Source organism: Molossus molossus, unplaced genomic scaffold (assembly GCF_014108415.1).
Source record: "Molossus molossus isolate mMolMol1 unplaced genomic scaffold, mMolMol1.p scaffold_m16_p_20, whole genome shotgun sequence".
Taxonomy (NCBI): domain Eukaryota; kingdom Metazoa; phylum Chordata; class Mammalia; order Chiroptera; family Molossidae; genus Molossus; species Molossus molossus.
The window spans coordinates 21,346,605-21,364,441 of record NW_023425356.1 but is presented as its reverse complement, the minus strand read 5'-3'; the positions used below and the strand labels follow the sequence as shown (position 1 = coordinate 21,364,441).

Below are 17,837 nucleotides of genomic sequence, written 5' to 3'. Positions count from 1 at the left end.
CACCGTAATTACTGTTAGATCTTTTCTTGCTTCTTTGGCCTTGACTTCCTGTCTCATTTTCCTTCATCCAGCATGTAATCTTGCTCTTGCTATAACCTTAGCTCCTTTCTGCCTAACCATAGGTAAGGGCAAGAACTTGAAGGGGCCCTCTCCATTTACTCTCTTCCTTCTCACTTTCTGCCTCCCTAGGATGTCCTGACACTGTCCAGCAGCACAGAAAGTGAGGGGGAAAGTGGGACCAGCCGAAAGCCCACTGCTGGTCAGACTTCAGCCACAGCAGTTGACAGTGATGATATCCAGACTATCTCCTCTGGCTCTGAAGGCGATGACTTTGAGGACAAGAAGAACATGTCTGGTAGTCTGGAAGAATTTTGGGGGTAGTTGGAAGGAACCATAGGAAAGTTGAGATAGAGGTGTTTTTTGCTGTTTTGCTTATTTGGTCTTTAGATTCCACATAAGTTAAATCATACAGTATTTGTCTTTGTCTGACTTATTCCACTTAGCATAATACCCGCCAGGTCCATCTATGTTGTCACCAATGGTAAGATTTCATTCTTTTAATTACCTAGTAGTATTCCACTGCATATATGCCTCACATCTTCTCTGTCCAATTGCCTGTCGATGGGCACCTGGGTTACTTTCATATCTTGACTATTATAAATAATGCTGCAATGAACAAAGGGATGCATATATCTTTTCAAATTAGTGTTTTGGATTTCTTTGGATAAATAACCAGAAGTGCTGGGTCTTAAGGTAGTTCTATTTTTAATTATTTGAGGAACCTCCATACTGTTTTCCATAATGGCTGTACCAATATGCTATCCCACCAAAAATGCACAAGGGTTCCCTTTACTTCACATCCTCACCCGCACTTGTTTGTTGGTTTATTGGTGATAGCCATTCTGACAGATATATGAGATGGTATCTCATTGTGGTTTTAATTTGCATTTCTCTGATGATTAGTGACCTTGAGAATCTTTTCATATATCTATTGGCCATCTAGGGGTAGAGGATTTTTAAAGGAAGCTAAAGAGCCCTGGCTGGTTTGGCTCAGCAGTTAGAGTGTTGGCCTGCAGTCCAGAGAGACCCGGGTTCAGTTCCCGCTAAGGGCGCGTACCTCGGTTGCAGTTTGTCCCCGGCCCTGGTTGGTCGTGTGGGTGGCAGCCACTCGGTGTGTCCCTTTCACGTTGATGTTTCTCTCTCTCTCTTCCTCTCTCTCCCTCCCACTCTTTCGGAACAAAAAATGGAAAAAAAAGTCCTCGGGTGAGGATTAAAAATAAATAAATAAATGAAGGAAGGAAGCTAAAGAAAAAAATCTGAGCCTGGCTGGTGTGGCTCAGTGGACTGAGCGTCTGTCTCCCTGGTTCGATTTCTGGTCAGGGCACATGCCTGGGTTGCAAGCTTGATCACCAGTAGAGGGCGTGCAGGAAGCGGCTGATGAGTGTGTCTCATATCAATGATTCCCTCCCTCCCTTCCTTTCTCTAAATAATTTAAATACATACGCGCACGTGTGTGTGTGTGTGTGTGTGTGTGTGTGTGTGTGTGTGTGTGTGTGTTAATAAATAAATGAAAACACTTCAGATCCTAAGAGTTGAAACATCTTTGGGAGGGCTCCCTGGCCCCCAGCCAGTTAATGTTTCACATGTCTCCTTGCACGTTCCTTTCCATTTCCCCACTCTTCCCTTAGCTCCTTTATCTAGATCTAATCCCGCTTGAAAAAACTGCAGCTTAGAATCTTTGCCTCAGTCCCAGTTTATTGTTATTCCTGAGCTACAATGCATGGGATGGAAATGGGGTAGACTACCCAGTCATGGGTTAGAGTGAGTCCTGAAACTTTTCTCCTTCCTGTCTAGGTCCAATGAAGCGCCAAGTGGCAGTAAAATCAACCCGAGGCTTTGCTCTTAAATCAACCCATGGGATTGCCATTAAATCAACCAACATGGCATCTGTGGAAAAGGGGGAAAGTGCACCTGTTCGTAAGAACACTCGCCAATTCTACGATGGTGAGGAGTCCTGCTACATCATCGACGCCAAGCTCGAAGGCAACCTGGGCCGTTACCTCAATGTGAGACCCCCTTTCCCTCACCTCTAGATGCTGAATTATCTCATGGTCTTCACGTTTCTAGTGCTTTCAACACAACTATATAAACCTATCTTTTATTGTTATAAATTCTTGTTCTCAACGGATCTTAAAGAGGTAGCTTTTTAAAAAAAAAATTTTTTTTGCTTGATGGGGAAGGTTCAAGTGGCATTGTTTTTCACCCAACTCTCACTCACCCCACAAAGCCAGATTCTGTTTCCTTGGTTCTTATTGATCCTGTCAAACCTACAGCACAGTTGCAGTCCCAACCTGTTTGTCCAGAATGTCTTCGTGGATACTCATGATCTTCGATTCCCTTGGGTGGCCTTCTTTGCCAGCAAGTAAGGAAAAAGGGTGGTTGGGTAGGAAAAGAAGCCCAGGATTGGGAAGGGGCAGGGACTATTGAAATTCTAAGGGCCCCTCCTCCATGTGTGACCCAGCCCCACCTGCACACTATGTAGCCCAGGCACCTGGGTTATCTGATGTCTTCACACCCTGTCCTTTTCTTCTTCGTAGGAGAATCCGGGCTGGGACTGAACTTACTTGGGACTACAACTACGAGGTGGGCAGTGTGGAAGGCAAGGAGCTGCTCTGCTGCTGCGGGGCCATCGAATGCAGAGGGCGTCTTCTCTAGAGGACAGCCTTCTTCCTAACCTGAACTGACCTTTCCTCAGGAACTGGGTCTTCCTGACTTCTGAACTCTGACTTCCAAGTCTCCAGTCTAACTAATTCCCCAGCCCCTAGTAGATAAAAATGGGGGTTCTGGATCAGGAGATCCCTTCCAATGTGGTGCTAGCAGGCAGGGTCCCTCCTCTACCCGCTAAAGCCCTAGGGGTGAGATGAGGTTACCACACTAACCTAGGCCTGACATCCATTCAGTCCTCCTGTTGTTCATCCCTCCCATCCTGTGTTTGTTCAAGTGTTCATGCTTCTAACACATTTAATTCCTGGTTATGAGGGCTGTGTATTTACTATCCCTGGTTTGTATTGTTTCCTGAAAGTCTTTTAATAAGATGTGAAGACTAAGGTTGTGATTTGATTTTCTCTCCATCAACCCCCAAACTCCCAATTCTGGGTCTCTAAGTGAGCCATCTGTTTTTCCCCATCCTTCCCAATGGGCAGCTGTCATTAATCTCATACCTTCTCTACCTTTGTTTTTTCTTAATTGCCACAAATGGTTATGTAACTGTGGGGAAGGCATGAGAAAGACTACCTTAGTTTATTTACTCCCTTCTCAATTCCTAATAGTCTCAGACACTTGTTGCCATGTTTTACTTAATCTTTAATATATTTTAATTAAAAAAACCATTAACAGTACATTTTGGTCTGAAGTGGTCCCACTGCTAAAATGCCAGGTGCTAGCTGTAATTCTGGCTTTAAAACCGAAACTCCAAATGTTTAATAAATTAAAAAAGAATAGAACTAGTTGCCGTTCTACTCCAAACCAACTAGCCTAGGGGAAGAGGCCAGAGAAAGAAGGCAGTAAGATCTTGGACCTGTGGCTACAGGGACAGCTGGCAGAGAAGTAACACAGACTGTCTGAGCAGTCCCCACTATGGCCCCCACTTTTTGGCAGAGGTAGGGTAAGGGTCATGTGTACCCTCCTACACTCAGTTCATTTGCATCTTAGGAGAGAAAAAGTTAAAGTCAGCTCAGCTTTGGTTTCTGGTCCAAGTTAGGGAGCTTAGAAAGGTGAGCCTTGGTCCAACTTTGGCAGAATGAGGCCCACAGATGGGACAGTAAGGCACGACCCTGGCTCTGGAGGTCAGGGAGTCAAAGGCAAACAGGCCAAATTCTGAAGGATAAGGAATGTGAGTGGTAATCCCCACCCTTAGAACTGAGGAAGGTTCTTGAAAACAATCGAAAAGACAACTTGGAAAATAAGACCTCTCCCTCCCCACCCCCCAACAAAGACTATAAGCAACCTCTCCAGGTAGAGGGCGACATGGGGATGGGTTGGTTAGGATTTGGTTTAAAGGCAACTGGGTGACAAGCAGGGGGTGGTGGGCACAGAGAACTCTCTTCTGGTTTTCTCCTTTTTCTCCAGAGCTTAAAGTGACCCTATGGGGAGGGGGGGATAGTTCCTTGGCTTTGCACGTTAATCTGAGGGGTGGCAGGGACAATGGTTCAGTCATTCTTACGATGGTTGTTGTTGAGGATGGGGTGGCCATTGGCTAGGGCCCGGCTCTTTGCTCCTCCCCCAACTGTAGTCTCCTCCCCCTCTGAGCTCTCTGTTTCTTCACGGTCACTGCGTTCATCTTCTACCTGCTGTGGAAAGGAATAAAAGAGTTACTTGATGTCCTAAGTACTGCCCTTCTGTGTGGGCTTGTTCCAGCAGTTTCCAGGGCCCCACAGTAGTTTTTTAGAGGATTGCTGGTATGGAAGGGAATTTGGGCAGTTTCGAGTTGAGGGTAGTAGGGCCTACACAACAGGGAGAGAGCTTTCACCTTTCCAGTTATGAACTTGTGAGCCATGCGTAAAATGAGGTAGGCCCAGAAGATATGCAGCATCTGTAGCACTCCCATCATGGAATTGAAGAAGTAATAGCCAAAGAAGGCAGGATAGAGCTCCAGTGGGTACACCACAGTACAATGCAGGATCCTGGGGATGGGAAGGGAGAGACAGTTGTAAACACAGAAAGGAAGGGGTGAAGATAGAAGATGGATAAATGGGGGGAGGCAAGACTCCTGATTTTATGAGAGAAGGAGTCTAGTCTGGCCGCCTACTCACCAGAAGGGTAGGATGACCAATCGGGTGATGATGAAGACGATGGCAAAGACGATGAAGATGTTGTTGCAGGTGTTTTTCCATCCCGCATAGTTAAACATCTTGGCTGACTGTACAGACAGCCCCCATCCGTCATCATGGGCTCCTGACTCTCCCGTACACATTCACATGTACACCCGTTACCACATTGGCTCTGTGCCCCCACCTCCTTGGCCCCCACCTCCTTGGGGTCATGCACCCCCACAAACCCCAAAAGGATAGAGGGACAGGGAACCTGCACCAGGGTCTCTGGGTTTGAAGAAATGCCCAGAAAACCTGACCTCTAGCAGATAGTCGGAAGAGTCATGCAGAGCCATGATGAGAGTCCCTGCTCGGATGTAATTGGCAAACCAGGAGAAGCTTATGAGAATGATAGTGGCCACATGGTGGATGATCTGTTCCTTGAAATCCTGCAGAAAAGATACAGGCTCCAGAGGACTTTTTCTGTTCCCCAGCTCACACTATTCCTTCTTCCTCCCCTTCACTTTTAGTTCCCCATATCCCAAAGCTCCATCCAAAGGACTCAGAAATCAAAGGGGAGGCTATTCATCATGGCTTCATATTGGCTTCTAGACTTAATGGCACAGCCCCTTGACCCACCTTTCGCTTGACATCAGAGGCAATGCTGAAGAGCAGGGACCAGTAGAAAGAAAGTTCAATCATGTAGTACCAATACTGGGAAGGGATGGTGCTCTGAGAGGACAGAATGGGAGATTAGGTAAGAGGCCCCATAGCGACTGGCTCCAAGGGTCTCACCTCTCCAAAACCAGCCCTTCTAGCCCCTGAGGTTGTGTTTAGCACTATGGTGACTCCAGTCCCTTCTGCCATATGTTCCAGAGATCATCTCTTCACAGGGCTGTGTGCATCCTAGTCCTATCCTGCACCGACTCTCAATCACCTCCATGTAAGGAAATCAGGATCCCATCTCCTACCTGAATGGGATATCCCTCCCAAACTTTCTTCATGTCATAGAACCAAGGTTTCTGCAGAGAGATGGTGAGAGGTTAAAAGAGGAGGGACCCAAATTCTATGGCCTCCCCCCACCTTGCCAGAGAACCTACTCCCACCTCCCAGTAATCCCCACTCACATCCACAATGACAGCCATGCCCGCAATGAAAGCAATCAGGTAAAATGTGAATCTCCAGCTGCAAGAGGAAGCGGAAATGGCTAGAAGAGTGGGGTGGGAGAAGGGCACATCCCTCCAGGTACCCCAGAGATCCTCAGGAATATCACAAATAACCAAATTGATCTCACCTGGGTAAGATCTCACCCTGCATAAAGACATTGCCCACCCCTCCCCGCTAGATACATCAGACCTTCTCGTGCTCCAACCTCCCTCACCTGGCTTCTCGGAACTTCTTGAGAAGACTGGGCCTGTCCTGGTTGCGGCGGCGGCGGAACCAGCGCTCTACCTGGCGGCCGGAGAGCCCACTCTGCCGGGACAACAGCTCTACCTCTGCCTAGTATAGTGAAGAAGCCCGTCACATCTCACTTCAGAACTCCACAGCACCCCACAGCCTCCAACTAATAACCTTGTAATAAGTCTGTACCACTGCTGTCCCACCCCTTCACCCCCGGGACTACTCCGACCCATTCCTTTCCCCTCCCCACGAGAACTCTGGCTCCTGGAGCACGTCTGTAGCTCATACCTGTTTGGGATGCTTGCCGCTGGTCAGGTAGAAATGCTCCAAGGTGGGGTTGGGAGGTGCCCGCAGCCGAGTTTTTTCCTTTACATTCAGGAGGGCAGCCAGTGGTGTGGCCACGTAACTGGGGAAGGGACATGAGAAAAGTGTCTGGCTCTCAAAGCACTTCAGTGGCTTGGAAGCCCCTAAACTGGGAGGGGAAAGGACTGCAAGCTCAGACAACTTTATCCTGGGCCTCAGTTTCCTGGCAGTCCCCTCTCTCTGGCCTCCTTGGCTGCTCATAGCTGACAAAGCTGCCTGTGTTCACAAGTGACCAGGCGGGGAGAGGGTGAGAACAAATAACCATTGACAGAAAGGGCCTGGGGATGCTGATGCCCTCAGGGAGACAATGCTGCCTTCAGCGGGGGACACGGTAGACAGGGACCTGGGTGGCCAAACACCAGGGTCTAGGACCAATTAAACAGTAAGAGACAAACTTGAAGTACGAGCAACTTTATGGCAGGTAGCCAGAAAGTCATGGGGTAGGCAAGTATGCTCACAGCTCAAAGAAGTATCGAATGATGAGGAAGAGCAAAGCCAGGGGTAGTGTGATATAGAGGTCTGAGGCTTTGGCGTAGACGCGTCCATCTCGGTCTTCTAGATCCGCCCAGGTTAAATTCACAGGCAGCCACAGCCGTTCCCACCAGAAGTAGTCATACAAGGTCTGGAGCATCCTGAGTGAGGAGGAGGGGGAGATAGAGGGCATCAGAGGGGACAGCCACGAGGAAGAGATAGATGACAGTTTTCGTGGTTTAACAAGAGGAGGAGGGGAGAGAGACTCAGGTCCTGGTCATGTGGCCATAAACAAGTCAGTTTCCTCATCTGTAATATGGTGGCTTTCCAGTTCTAACACTATTTACAGCAACTAAAGGTAATGCTGACACCCCCAACCCCAAGCAGTCCTGATTCTCTAGAATTAATTATCTCGGTTTTTCATCATTTTGCTATCCCAGCATGGAGGACAGGCAGAATCTGGTTAGGATCTACAGCCAACAGTCTGAGTAAAGTCAGAGGCACCCTCTCTTCCCCTGACTCTCCAGCCACCACCTCTAGTCCTCCAAACAACTGCAAGCTTCCTTGCCAAAAAAAAACTGAGCCCTGGCTGGTTTGGCTCAGCGGTTAGAGCGTCGACCCGCAGTCCAGAGAGACCCGGGTTCAGTTCCCACTAAGGGCATGTACCTCGGTTGCAGTTTGTCACCGGCCCTGGCTGGATCGTGCGGGTGGCAACCACTCGATGTGCCCCTTTCACGTCAATGTTTTTCTCTCTCCCTCCCTCCCACTCTATCTGAACAAAAAATGGAAAAATGTCCTCAGGTGAGGATTAAAAAAAAAAAAAACTGATTTCAGGGCTGGAGCAAACCCTTCCCCTCCCCTATAACCCATGGTCCCTAGGGAAAATTAAGAGGCCAGAGTAAAGCAAAATTATGTCCCCAAATGGGCTGAGCTCTAGAACAATCAGTGGTGTGTCGCACACATTAACACCATGCCATGCTGCCCAATCTTTACACATAAAGCAGAAGAACTCTATCAGAAGTGTCTTTTCAGAAACAAAGTGAAGGCAAAGCTGCAGAGGCAAGGACTGGAAGACAAAGAATCAAGACAGCAGACCAAGAGATCTGGTGGAATTAGAAGCTATTGCTTATTAAGGCTCTTCCAGAAAATAAAATACTAGTCTGCAGAAGAGCACCCATCACAATACCCTTGGCTCAGGAAAAAGCTGCTACTGTCCACATCTCCCTGTCCTCCACTGAAAGAGAAAGGTGGTAACTGCAGGAGGGGTAGTGACCACCCGGACACTCCAAATGAGAAAGGGAATGGTCTGTGGCCCATGAGGGGCCAGCAGCGGCCTGGAGCTGAGAGAAGCAACAAGATGGTCCTGGAGAGTCAGTGATGCTGGAACCAGTACAACACCTGGCAGTCTCGAGACTCAGCAGTGAATGCCAGCAGGATGACAAGGACAGTACTTTCCAGACGCCCTCCGCCTCATCCTCCCAGAAGGAAGGTGGTCATGTGTCCCCACACCCACATTCCCATCGGGGAGAAAGGAATGAGAGTAGGGAAGCTGTTCTCCACTGTGAACTGTAGACCAATGGGTGCCCCTGGCAGAAGACTGATGAGGTAGACAAGCTGAGCGGGGCTGGTCCTTCTGCCCGTCCTCCGACAGCTCCACCCCCACCCACCACAGAAGCACTTGCGAAATCCCTCTCAGCCTGTCACGGGTCAGTATTCCAGCTCAAGGACTTTACCCTCTTGTCTCCACTCCTGGTCATTCCTCCCTAGGATGAAATCAGAGGTCAGCACTGACAAAGGAGCGTCAGCTCCACCTTCCCCCAACACCACATGTATGTACACACGTGTGTGCGCATGTGTACACATTCCAGGCCTCAGCTCACGAGGGCTTAGCCCCTTCCTTCTCTACCTTAGTCCAAATAAATACTTCCTTAGTTAAAGAGGTGGAAGCCTTTCGAACTGAACAAAATTAAACATAATTATCCACAATGGAACTTTTCCCACAGCCACGCACACACATACACTTTCTTCCTAGGAAAAGTGGTAGGAAACGTAGTACAGAAGGGACAAGACAGAACGCCAAGATGAGGTGGCACCTCTGGCTCTCCCTTCCCACCCCTCTGCTCAGCCCGACTGGAGGTGAGGAAGTACACCTGACCCAGCCACCTGACTGATGTGTCTCTGGGAGGCCAACTTGCCCTCCAGTGAGATCTAAAGCCAAGGGTACAGACAGGCCTAGATGTTGGGCTCCATCCCCACCCTGGTCAGTGGAAATCAGGCAGGGAAGTGTCTCTTGACAGGGACATTTTGAGGATTAGAGATTCAGAGGGGTCCTGGAGGGGTGAGTGGAGCCCTTCTCCCTGATTCCTGTCCCCCAGGAATGTCTGCTGCCAGTCTTATCCCTACAAAGAAAGTGAGGAGCTGGGGAAGTAGGTAGGCAAAGGAAGTGTCAGATAGTGGTCAAGGACAAGTGCCTGGACAGTGCAACTATCTCAACCCCAGGACAAAATATACCTGTCTCCTTCCAACTCCCACAGGAAGATGGCTGCGAGCTGTAAGTGAGAAAGCATGATGTCAGGTGTTCAGAAATGATTAATGGGGGCTCTCCCACACCTGGGTTTCAGGCTTTCTGTGACCACAGTGTTCCCTTGCTGCCTAGTCCTTCCATTAGCACAGGAACACTACCCCATCCACCCCCTCCCTGACCTAGCCCAGCAGGGAGAGACACCAGATTCAGCAGGGTCAGGACTTCTAACTCAACATGGGGATAGAAGGGGAGGGGAGATAATGGGAGCTCCCAGCCAGCCTTGCTTACACATCCCCACAGAACCAACAGGTCTGCTCCTGGTGGCAGCCCTGGCAGCTTCTTGGCAACAGCACACCAAGCAAGGGATCCCGTAAACAAAAGGCTGGGGCAAGAAAAGGAGATGTGTACTAGGGAAAGGGAGCTGACCTGCTTTTCCAGGCCCCTTGGCCCTCAGGGCAGTTCCTTGATTTTCTGATAGAGAAAAATCACACCTACAGATATTTTTCCACTCACAGAATTCACTCCCCCCAAATGCAGGAAGACAATAGTGTGTGTGTGCCTGTGTGTGTGTCTCTCTCACACACACACACAACCTGCCACAGAGACACTGATGCCACTTTCTGAGGCACAGGCTGGAGAGGAGCCAGCAAAGCAGGGATTTCATAGGCATTGGGTTACCAGGAACTTGAGCTCGGCTCAGCCCAGTCTCCACCCTTTGCCCCAACTCTGACTGACCCCTTCCAGACCTTCACAGATGGATGAAAAGGGGCAGAGGATCCCCCACGGTGGCTTGTAAACCCAGAGGGCTGGGAGGGTAGAAGTTTGAGTCTGTGAGAAAGGGACCTCATAGATTCAATGTGAAAACAGTCCCACTGGCTCTCAGAGCTTGGAGGAATAACAGGAAAATATAATAAGATCAGCAAGGGAGGAAAGAGTAACGAAGAGAGGGTCCCACAGGCTACCAGCTTCCACTGCATTGTGAGAAACCACAAATAAAGAAGTGGAACAGGACCTGAACAGTCTTCCTTGTTGAAAAATTTTCAGGCAGCAACAGCAGCAGATCATGAACTAGGTAGGAGGAAATGAGCAATGGATGAAGCCAAGAAGAGGTGTCATAGCTCCAGGATGCAGTATAGGCACCAAAATCAAGCTTGTCTGGGTTATCCCACCAGAAGGCCCAACACATCCCAATACTGCATGAACTACAGCCTTCAGGGGTAGGGAGAGGCTGGCAGGTTGAAGAGGCAAATAAGGGGCACTGCTAAGGGCACAGTAAAGGATCAACCAACCTGTGGTCAGTGACAGGAGACCAGGAGGCCCTTCCTCCCTGGGGGAAAGCTGGCCAGAGGCCCCAGTGAAGGGAGTGTATTGTAGGGTACCAAGGGAGACAAGAGATTCTCTTTAGAACAGAGTCTGTGCAGGTCACTGTATGATTGCGGCCGGGCCCTGAGGGAGGAGGCTGTAGACAAGTCCTTATCTCTAGGAGCCCCATCACAGGTACAGCCAGCCTCCCAAATTCAGTCCCAGTCACCTGGACTGTGGACCGCGACGGCAACCCCTCCCACTGATGTGGGAGTGACTGCCTGCTGGAGGCCTTCCCTGGTTAGATCCTCTGGGAAGAGGGACTCATTACACTCCTCAAGATCCTCAGAAGCCCGACTGGGTCCTGGCAACTCAGGTGACTGAGACCATGTCTGGATGCCAGGAGCCTGGCTTGGGGTGAGAAAGAAACCCCCAAACTCAGGCCAAAACTTCGTGCCACACACCTGTAATTAACCTACTTGCCAGAGAACCTCCGAGCCAGCAATTAGCAAGACGTGGCCCAGAAAACTAGTTTCACCAGCAGCTCCCCCTCCACCCCTGCCACACACACCCAATAACGGTTTAGGAGCCTTACCCTTGGGGGGCCGGGCAGACTCCCAGAGCCACTCCTTCCTGTTTCCCGTTAAGCACATGGACGCTCTGACCTCCCTACCGGAGTGGCCGCGGTGCGCCGGTAAGAAGAGAAAGAAGACCCTCCTCTCTCCTCCCACTCCAGCCGCACTAGCCGTCCAAGGCCCGGGCCTCGCCGCGGGCCCCCTGCAGGCTGCGGGCTCTCGCGCAATGGTCACCTAGCCTTGCTCGTCCCCCACTGAGGAGCGCTTGTGTCTCGGGCCCACCGCGAGCAGCCCCGCGTCCCGGCGTCGCCACCTCCGGCCCCTACCTGTTGCCCAAGAGGGCCTCGCCGCGCTCCGGGAGGCGCGTCCGGGAACGCGAAGGGCCGCGCCGCCTGCCCTCCGGCGCCGCTGGGGGCCGGCCGCTCCCGCCAGGCGCCCCGGCCCGCCCTCCCCAGGCCCGCCGCCATGAGCGCGCCCGGCTGAGGCCCCGAGCCTCCGGCCGCCCCGCCCGGCCGCCCGGTCCTTGCCCCCGCGGCCCCCGCTCCCGCCCCGGCCGGGCCTCTCCGCGGAGCTGCGCCGGGCAGCCCCTAGTTCTCCCAACTTCGCCGCCGCCGCCGCTGCCCGTCCCGCGCGCGGCGCCCTGGGCTCCGGGGCCGGGGTCCCCACTCACTCGGAGGCGGCAGCGTCGCGCAGCTGGCCGGGCCGGGAGCCGCTGCTCCGTCTGTCCTCTCGTCCGAGCTCCGGGCCCCTCCGGACTGGCTCGGCCCGCTCCTCTCCTCCCCCTTCCGCCCGCCCGCCCGTTCCCTCCCTCCTTCCTCCTCCTCCCGCCGCCCGCCGAGCCCAGCTGAGCCGAGGCCGAGCCCAACCCGGGGAAGAAAGGCCGCGAGCTACCCCGGAGCCGGGAGACTGGGCGTGGGCCTGCGGCCGGGCCGGGCCGCGGGAAGGGAGAGGAGGCGGGCGCGGGCCGAGGCCTCCGCGGGGCAGCCGCGCCCAGTCCCCGCTCCCCGCCGCCCCTCCGGCCTCGGGACCCGCGCCCCCGGGCTCGCCGCGCCAAGAAGCCCCCGATGAGGGGAGACAGTGAGGGCTCTTCCAGCCTCCGTCTCTCCGTTAGGGGAGCGATGTAGCCCTCGGGGACCCGAATCAGACCCGCGAGGTGCCCGGGCATCCGGGGCGCGGAGGGCCTGTGCCCCTGCCACACCCAGCCCGCCCCCAACTGCGGTCGGAGACCCTCAGCCTGGCAGCGGCCCCCTCCCCTCTGCCTCGCCGACGGCCATACTTCGCACCTCCAGCCCCTCTGGGTGGCGGAGGGAGGAGGGAGTGCGGGCTCCCGGTGGGCGCAGCCTCGGGGCGTCCTGCCCAAGTGCCCTGCGCCCAGGCCGAGCTTTCCTCCAGAGCCGACCCAGGCAGCGGGCCCTGGGGACTCCCTGCCCTGCCCAGCGCCGAGCCCGCGACCCCCAGGGCGTCCTGGCCCCACCGCCGTCTTAAAACCCACGTTTCCACCGAGAGCCATACAGCCTACCCCCGGGGCACACATGTCCTACTGGTAGACTCTGAAAGAGCCAACCCCCAACTTTTGTTTTGTAAAATGTATTCGAGTTTTCATTCAACATCACATTTATCCGTGTTCAAATTCACATTTACAAAATGTTTTTCGCTTAGTCTGGTAAAATCGATGTTTCGGGAAGATGCAACGTGTTTACCCTAGAACACTGTCCTTGACTCCTGGCGTGCACAGAGCTAAGTTGTGCAGGAGGGTTTGTTTACAAAGAGCTACAACTTACTCTATGTAGAGGTAACTTAATTTCTTACCTTGATGAAATGTTTGGTGTTTTTATGCTGTTACAGTTTCAACTTCTGACAGTAGCTTATTGCATGGTTTATCTAGTCAAGTTCAGGTGCTCTGACTGTTCTTTTAGGAAGGACCCCCCAATTTTAGAGCTTGGCCCTCGCCTAAGGCTCTTTCTGGAGAGAGAGAGAGAGAGAGAGAGAGAGAGAGAGGAGCTTACTGATTTCCAACCTGTTTGTTCATTTGCTCTTTGCAGTGGGACCCCGGCCCAGGCCCACCTCCACCCGGGGCCCATCTTCCCCTGAACCAGCCCTTTTTTAGCCTTAGATCTGCAGTTCCCAGCAACTCTTCCAGATCTATTTTCCTTTGCCCCAAGCTGAACACCCCCCCTTATTAGCAAATCTTATATCTTTGGACCCCTTTGTAACTCCCCCTCCTTCAGCCTGCCAATTCCAAAGTTCCCTCTTCCTTTCTTGAGGCCCTGACCAGATTCCTCCTCTCCCACACTCCCACGCACCCTTTCCAGCAAGGTTCCAGAGTCTCCTCTGTGGCCCCGGCTAACCTTGAATCCCTCTCTAATTCCTCCCCACACCTCTGTCCTACTTGGCTCCCCTCCTTTAGCTTCTGAACCCTTTTCTCAGGCAGTTTTTCTAGAAGCCAGGCTTCCTTTCCTTCCCACCCCAATGAAGACCAGTTAACTTCTATTAAAGATAGCAGTGGGGAGGGGAAGTTTTGGAGAGGAGTTAGATTGCCAAGGCCTGAAAACTAAAGATAAGAGGGTGTGCCACCCCTCCCCCAGGAGACAAAGGAGAAGGTGGATGGAGAAGAGAAAACCTGGCCTCAGGCAGCATTAGAATGATGCTACCGGTTCTTTCAAAATAATTGGGACACACACACACAGGCCTTGGCTAGAGCAGGATATTTTGACCACCGCCCTTCTGACCCACCCCCACGGTCCCCGCTAGCATAGCTCCACCCACAGTGCCCCAAGCTGCCAGCCTTGCTGTGACTCACTTCCTCTACACGGCCGCTGAGGTGTTCCGAGCCAGAGGACACCACCAGCCTTCAGCTTGGAATTTAGGCACCTGGGCAGGCTCCTAGGACAGGCAAAAACATGGACCCGGTTGCAGAAAGTGGGTCTTCCCAGGTAGGGCTGGCTAGTACAACACAGAAGCCTAGTTGAGCAAAGGAGTAGAGCTTGACTAGTACCTGACAGAGGGATTTGAGTACCAGGAGTTCTGTGGAGAAAAAGTTTGCTTACAAGAGGAAAAATGCCAGGAGGAATTTCTGTGCATTCTGAAATTATTCAGTGTAAAGTACAGTCATGTATATAGCCATATACAGTGAACAAGGGACTAGAATCAAGGTTGTCCCTTAAGACTTTAATGGAACTGAAAACTTCCTATCTCACCTGGTGACTTCACAGTAATCTTATTTAAAAAACATTTTTTTCTTGCCCTGGCCGGTTAGGCTCAGTGGTTAGAGTGTTGGCCTGGGGGCCCAAGAGACCCAGGTTCATTCCCGCTAAGGGCGTGTACCTCGGTTGCAGTTTGTCCCTGGCCCTGGTTGGGTTGTGCGGGTGGCAGCCACTCGATATGTCCCTTTCACATCAATGTTTCTCTCTCTCGTTCTCTCTTTCCCTTCCACTCTATCTGAACAAAAAAAAAAAAAATGGAAAAATGTCCTCCGGTGAGGATAAAAAAATTAAATTAAATTAAATCCAAAGCTTTAAAAAAATAACTAAAAATTTCTTTATCTTAGAGAGAGGGAGAGAGATAGAAATATCGATGAGAGAGAACATTGATCGGCCACCTCTGGCATTTCCTCCACCAGAGATCAGGTCCACAACCAGGGCATATGCCCTGACCAGGAATCGAACCGGTGACCTCTCGGTGCAGGATCGACACCCAACCACTGAGCCACACCGACCGGGCAATCATAGTAGTCTTAACATCGTCACAGTGCAAAGTGCAAAGGTTGCAAAAATCAACAAGGCTGTGGTTGAGATGGCAAACGACTTTAACCTGGGTGTGGATGGGGATGGCACTGAGGAGCACCTAATGAGAAGTTGTTGGTGCTGAAACAGGAACACATAGCTGAAAAAGCAAAGAAAAGGAAACTGCGGGAGAAGAAAAAGAAGAACCCCCAAAATATTCAATAAAGGGTTTTTTTGAAGACTTCAACAGCTCCTTAAAATGTTTGAAAACATGGCCCTGGCCAGTTTGGCTCAGCGGTTGGCGTGCAGCCTGCGGACCAGGGAGTCCCTGGTTTGGTTCCCACTAGGGGCAGTACCAAAACAAAACAAAATGTTTGAAAACATGGACCCCCCCCCCCCCCAACACTGAAAGGTTTTCATGAATAGAAATGAACATTCATGCTACATTATCTGTGTTAAAGAACAAAATTCAACTTAATAAATTTGAATATTGAATTGGCTTTATTAAGGAATTCATAAATCATATGAATGGGGCAGCGTCACATCTAGCAACTAGAAGGGCACTCTGAGGGTTTGTACAAAATGAGAAGTTTTTTATAGGCAGAAAGAGGGTGGAACTAAGACATTTAAAAGGTGGGTTTGAGCCCAGCCGGTGTGGCTCAGTGGTTGAGCATCAACCCATGCACCAAGAGGTCACTGGTTTGATTCCCAGTCAGGGCATATGCCCAGGTTGTGGGCCCGATCCCCAGAAGGGGGCATGCAGGAGATGGCCAATCGATGTTCTCTCTCATCACTGTTTCTATCTCTCCTTCTACCTTCCTCTCTCTTTCTAAATTCAATAAAGAAAAAAAATTTTTTTAAGTGGGCTTGGGTTATTTCAGGCAAGATCATTTTTCCTTGCAGTGGGTCTCAACCTTCCTAATGCCACGACCCTTTAATACTGTCCCTCATGTTGTGGTGACCCCCAACCATAAAATTACTTTTGTTACTACTTCATAACTGTAGTTTTGCTACTGTTATGTCTTAGGCGACCCCTGTGAAAGGGTTGTTGGATCCCCAAAGGGGTTGCAACCCACAGGTTGAGAACCGCTGCTTTAGAGAAAGGCATGGGGTCTCATCTCACCTTCACCTCACTAAAGTTGATTGGGAAATTCCAGACTGATTTAAAATTCCATTCCTGGGAGAGGCTGAAACTACAATGAGGTTAGTTATTAAGTTTCGATTTGGTGACCTAGCTTAGCAAAACTGACTCCATTTTGACCTGTTTCTTTTTTAAACATCTGCAAATCTGTGATGGAAAACAAAAAACAAAAAAAGGAAAAGAAACAAAAGAAGCAAGCCACCGTGGACGTGGACGTATTTTTGAAAAGAGTGCCAACTCCTCAAGAAGAGCCTCAGGCAGGTGTTCATCGTTATCATAGGAGATGGCAACTCCGCGCCTGTTCTTGCTGCTGAAGACCTTCCAGTGGGACGAGATCCACAGACAATGACATTAGCGGTCCTGACCTATGTGGGCCTAGGCTAAGGTTTGTGTTTGTGTCTGAGGTTTTAACAAAAAAGATTTTTTAAAACTTAAAATTAAAGCCCTAGCCGATGTGGTTCAATAGTTAAAGTGTCAGCCCACAAACCAAAGGGTCTCAGGTTCAATTCCCAGTCAAGGGCACATACCTGGGTTGCAGGTTTGATACCTGGCCCCTGTCGGGGTGTGTGTGGGAGGCAACCAATTGATGTGTCTCTCTCACATTGATGTTTCTCTCTCTCTCTCTCTCTCTCTCTCTCTCTCTCTTTCTCTCTCACCATTCCTTCCTCCTTTCCACTCTCTATAAGTAACAATGAAAAAAATATACTCTGGTGAGGATTAACAACAACAAAATTTAAATAGAGCGCTGGCCGGTTTGGCTCAGCAGTTAGAGTGTTGGCCTGTGGACCAAAGAGTCACAGGTTTGATTCCAGTCAAGGGCACATACCTTTGTTGTGGTTCAGTCCCTGGCCTTGGTCGGGGTCATGCAGGAGGCAACCAATGTGTCTCACATCAATGTTTCTCTCTCTCTTCCTCCCACTCTATCTGAAGATAAATGGAAAAATATCCTCAGGTGAGGATTAAAAAAATATTTTTCTAAATAGAGCCCTAGCCAGTGTTGTTTAGTTGTTAGAGCATCGGCCCTTGGACCAAAGAGTCTAGGGTTCAATTCCTGGTCAAGGGCATATATCTCAGTTGTAGGTTCCATCCCTGTTTCTCTCTCACATCAATGTTTCTTTTTCTCTCTCTCTCCCCCTCTCTCTAAAATCAATAAACATATTCTCAGGCAAGGATTTAAAAAGTTATACACACACACACACACACATACATACATATTTTTTGTAAAACTATACAATGTCTGTGTTATAAGCTGTGTTATTACAAGAGTCAAAAAGTTTTAAAAATTAAAAGTTTATAAAGTAAAACAGTAAGCTAAGGTTAATTATTATTGAGGAAAGGAAATTTTAAATAAATTTAGAGTACAGTAAGTGTAGTGTTTACAAAGTCTACAGTGGTGCACAGTAATGTCCTAGGCCTTCTCATCCACTCACCACTCACTCACCCAGAGCAACTTCCGGCCCTGCAAGCTCCACTCATGGTAAGTGCCCTATACAGGTGCACTATTTTTTTATTTTTATACCGTGTTTTTAC

The 17,837-nt window shown here is 50.4% G+C and overlaps 2 protein-coding genes across 5 annotated transcripts in view; one reads left to right on the top strand and one right to left on the bottom strand.

The window, feature by feature from the left end:
- Positions 1-3,182, top strand: part of SETDB1 (SET domain bifurcated histone lysine methyltransferase 1) — a 36,653-nt gene extending 33,471 nt beyond the window's left edge. For both annotated transcript variants that reach the window (XM_036272080.1, XM_036272079.1), the window contains exons 19-22: positions 190-355; positions 1,855-2,066; positions 2,334-2,422; positions 2,598-3,182. In XM_036272080.1, coding sequence (XP_036127973.1) covers positions 190-355; positions 1,855-2,066; positions 2,334-2,422; positions 2,598-2,715 — 585 coding nt within the window. In that variant the 3' untranslated portion in view covers positions 2,716-3,182. The remainder of the gene's footprint in view (positions 1-189; positions 356-1,854; positions 2,067-2,333; positions 2,423-2,597) is intronic.
- Positions 3,183-3,244: 62 nt separating this feature from the next.
- On the bottom strand, positions 3,245-13,406 carry CERS2 (ceramide synthase 2). 3 transcript variants are annotated; one of them, XM_036272083.1, is made up of 14 exons: positions 13,254-13,406; positions 10,580-10,635; positions 9,555-9,592; positions 7,031-7,204; positions 6,498-6,615; positions 6,190-6,308; positions 5,936-5,993; positions 5,780-5,830; positions 5,448-5,540; positions 5,129-5,257; positions 4,812-4,918; positions 4,529-4,682; positions 4,223-4,349; positions 3,245-3,267 (listed from the first exon to the last, which is right to left on the bottom strand). In XM_036272083.1, exons 4-14 carry the CDS (start codon positions 7,201-7,203, stop codon positions 3,260-3,262), a joined length of 1,137 nt encoding a protein of 378 aa, XP_036127976.1. In that variant the 5' UTR covers position 7,204; positions 9,555-9,592; positions 10,580-10,635; positions 13,254-13,406; the 3' UTR covers positions 3,245-3,259. The 3 variants fall into 3 exon arrangements, with proteins under 3 accessions (XP_036127976.1, XP_036127974.1, XP_036127975.1); XM_036272081.1 differs by lacking the exon at positions 3,245-3,267 and having other exon boundaries at positions 3,284-4,349; XM_036272082.1 differs by lacking the exons at positions 3,245-3,267; positions 9,555-9,592; positions 10,580-10,635; positions 13,254-13,406 and having other exon boundaries at positions 3,348-4,349; positions 7,031-7,207.
- Positions 13,407-17,837: the final 4,431 nt, after the last annotated feature.

Excerpts from the sequence above, each read along its gene's own strand:
- CERS2 (XM_036272081.1), bottom strand. The coding sequence starts at position 7,203 with ATGCTCCAGACCTTGTATGACTACTTCTGGTGGGAACGGCTGTGGCTG. Across the intron at positions 5,994-6,189 it reads AAGAAGTTCCGAGAAGCCAG|CTGGAGATTCACATTTTACC; the intron begins GTGAGGGAGGTT and ends TTCCTCTTGCAG. Across the intron at positions 5,258-5,447 it reads CCTCTGATGTCAAGCGAAAG|GATTTCAAGGAACAGATCAT; the intron begins GTGGGTCAAGGG and ends TCTTTTCTGCAG.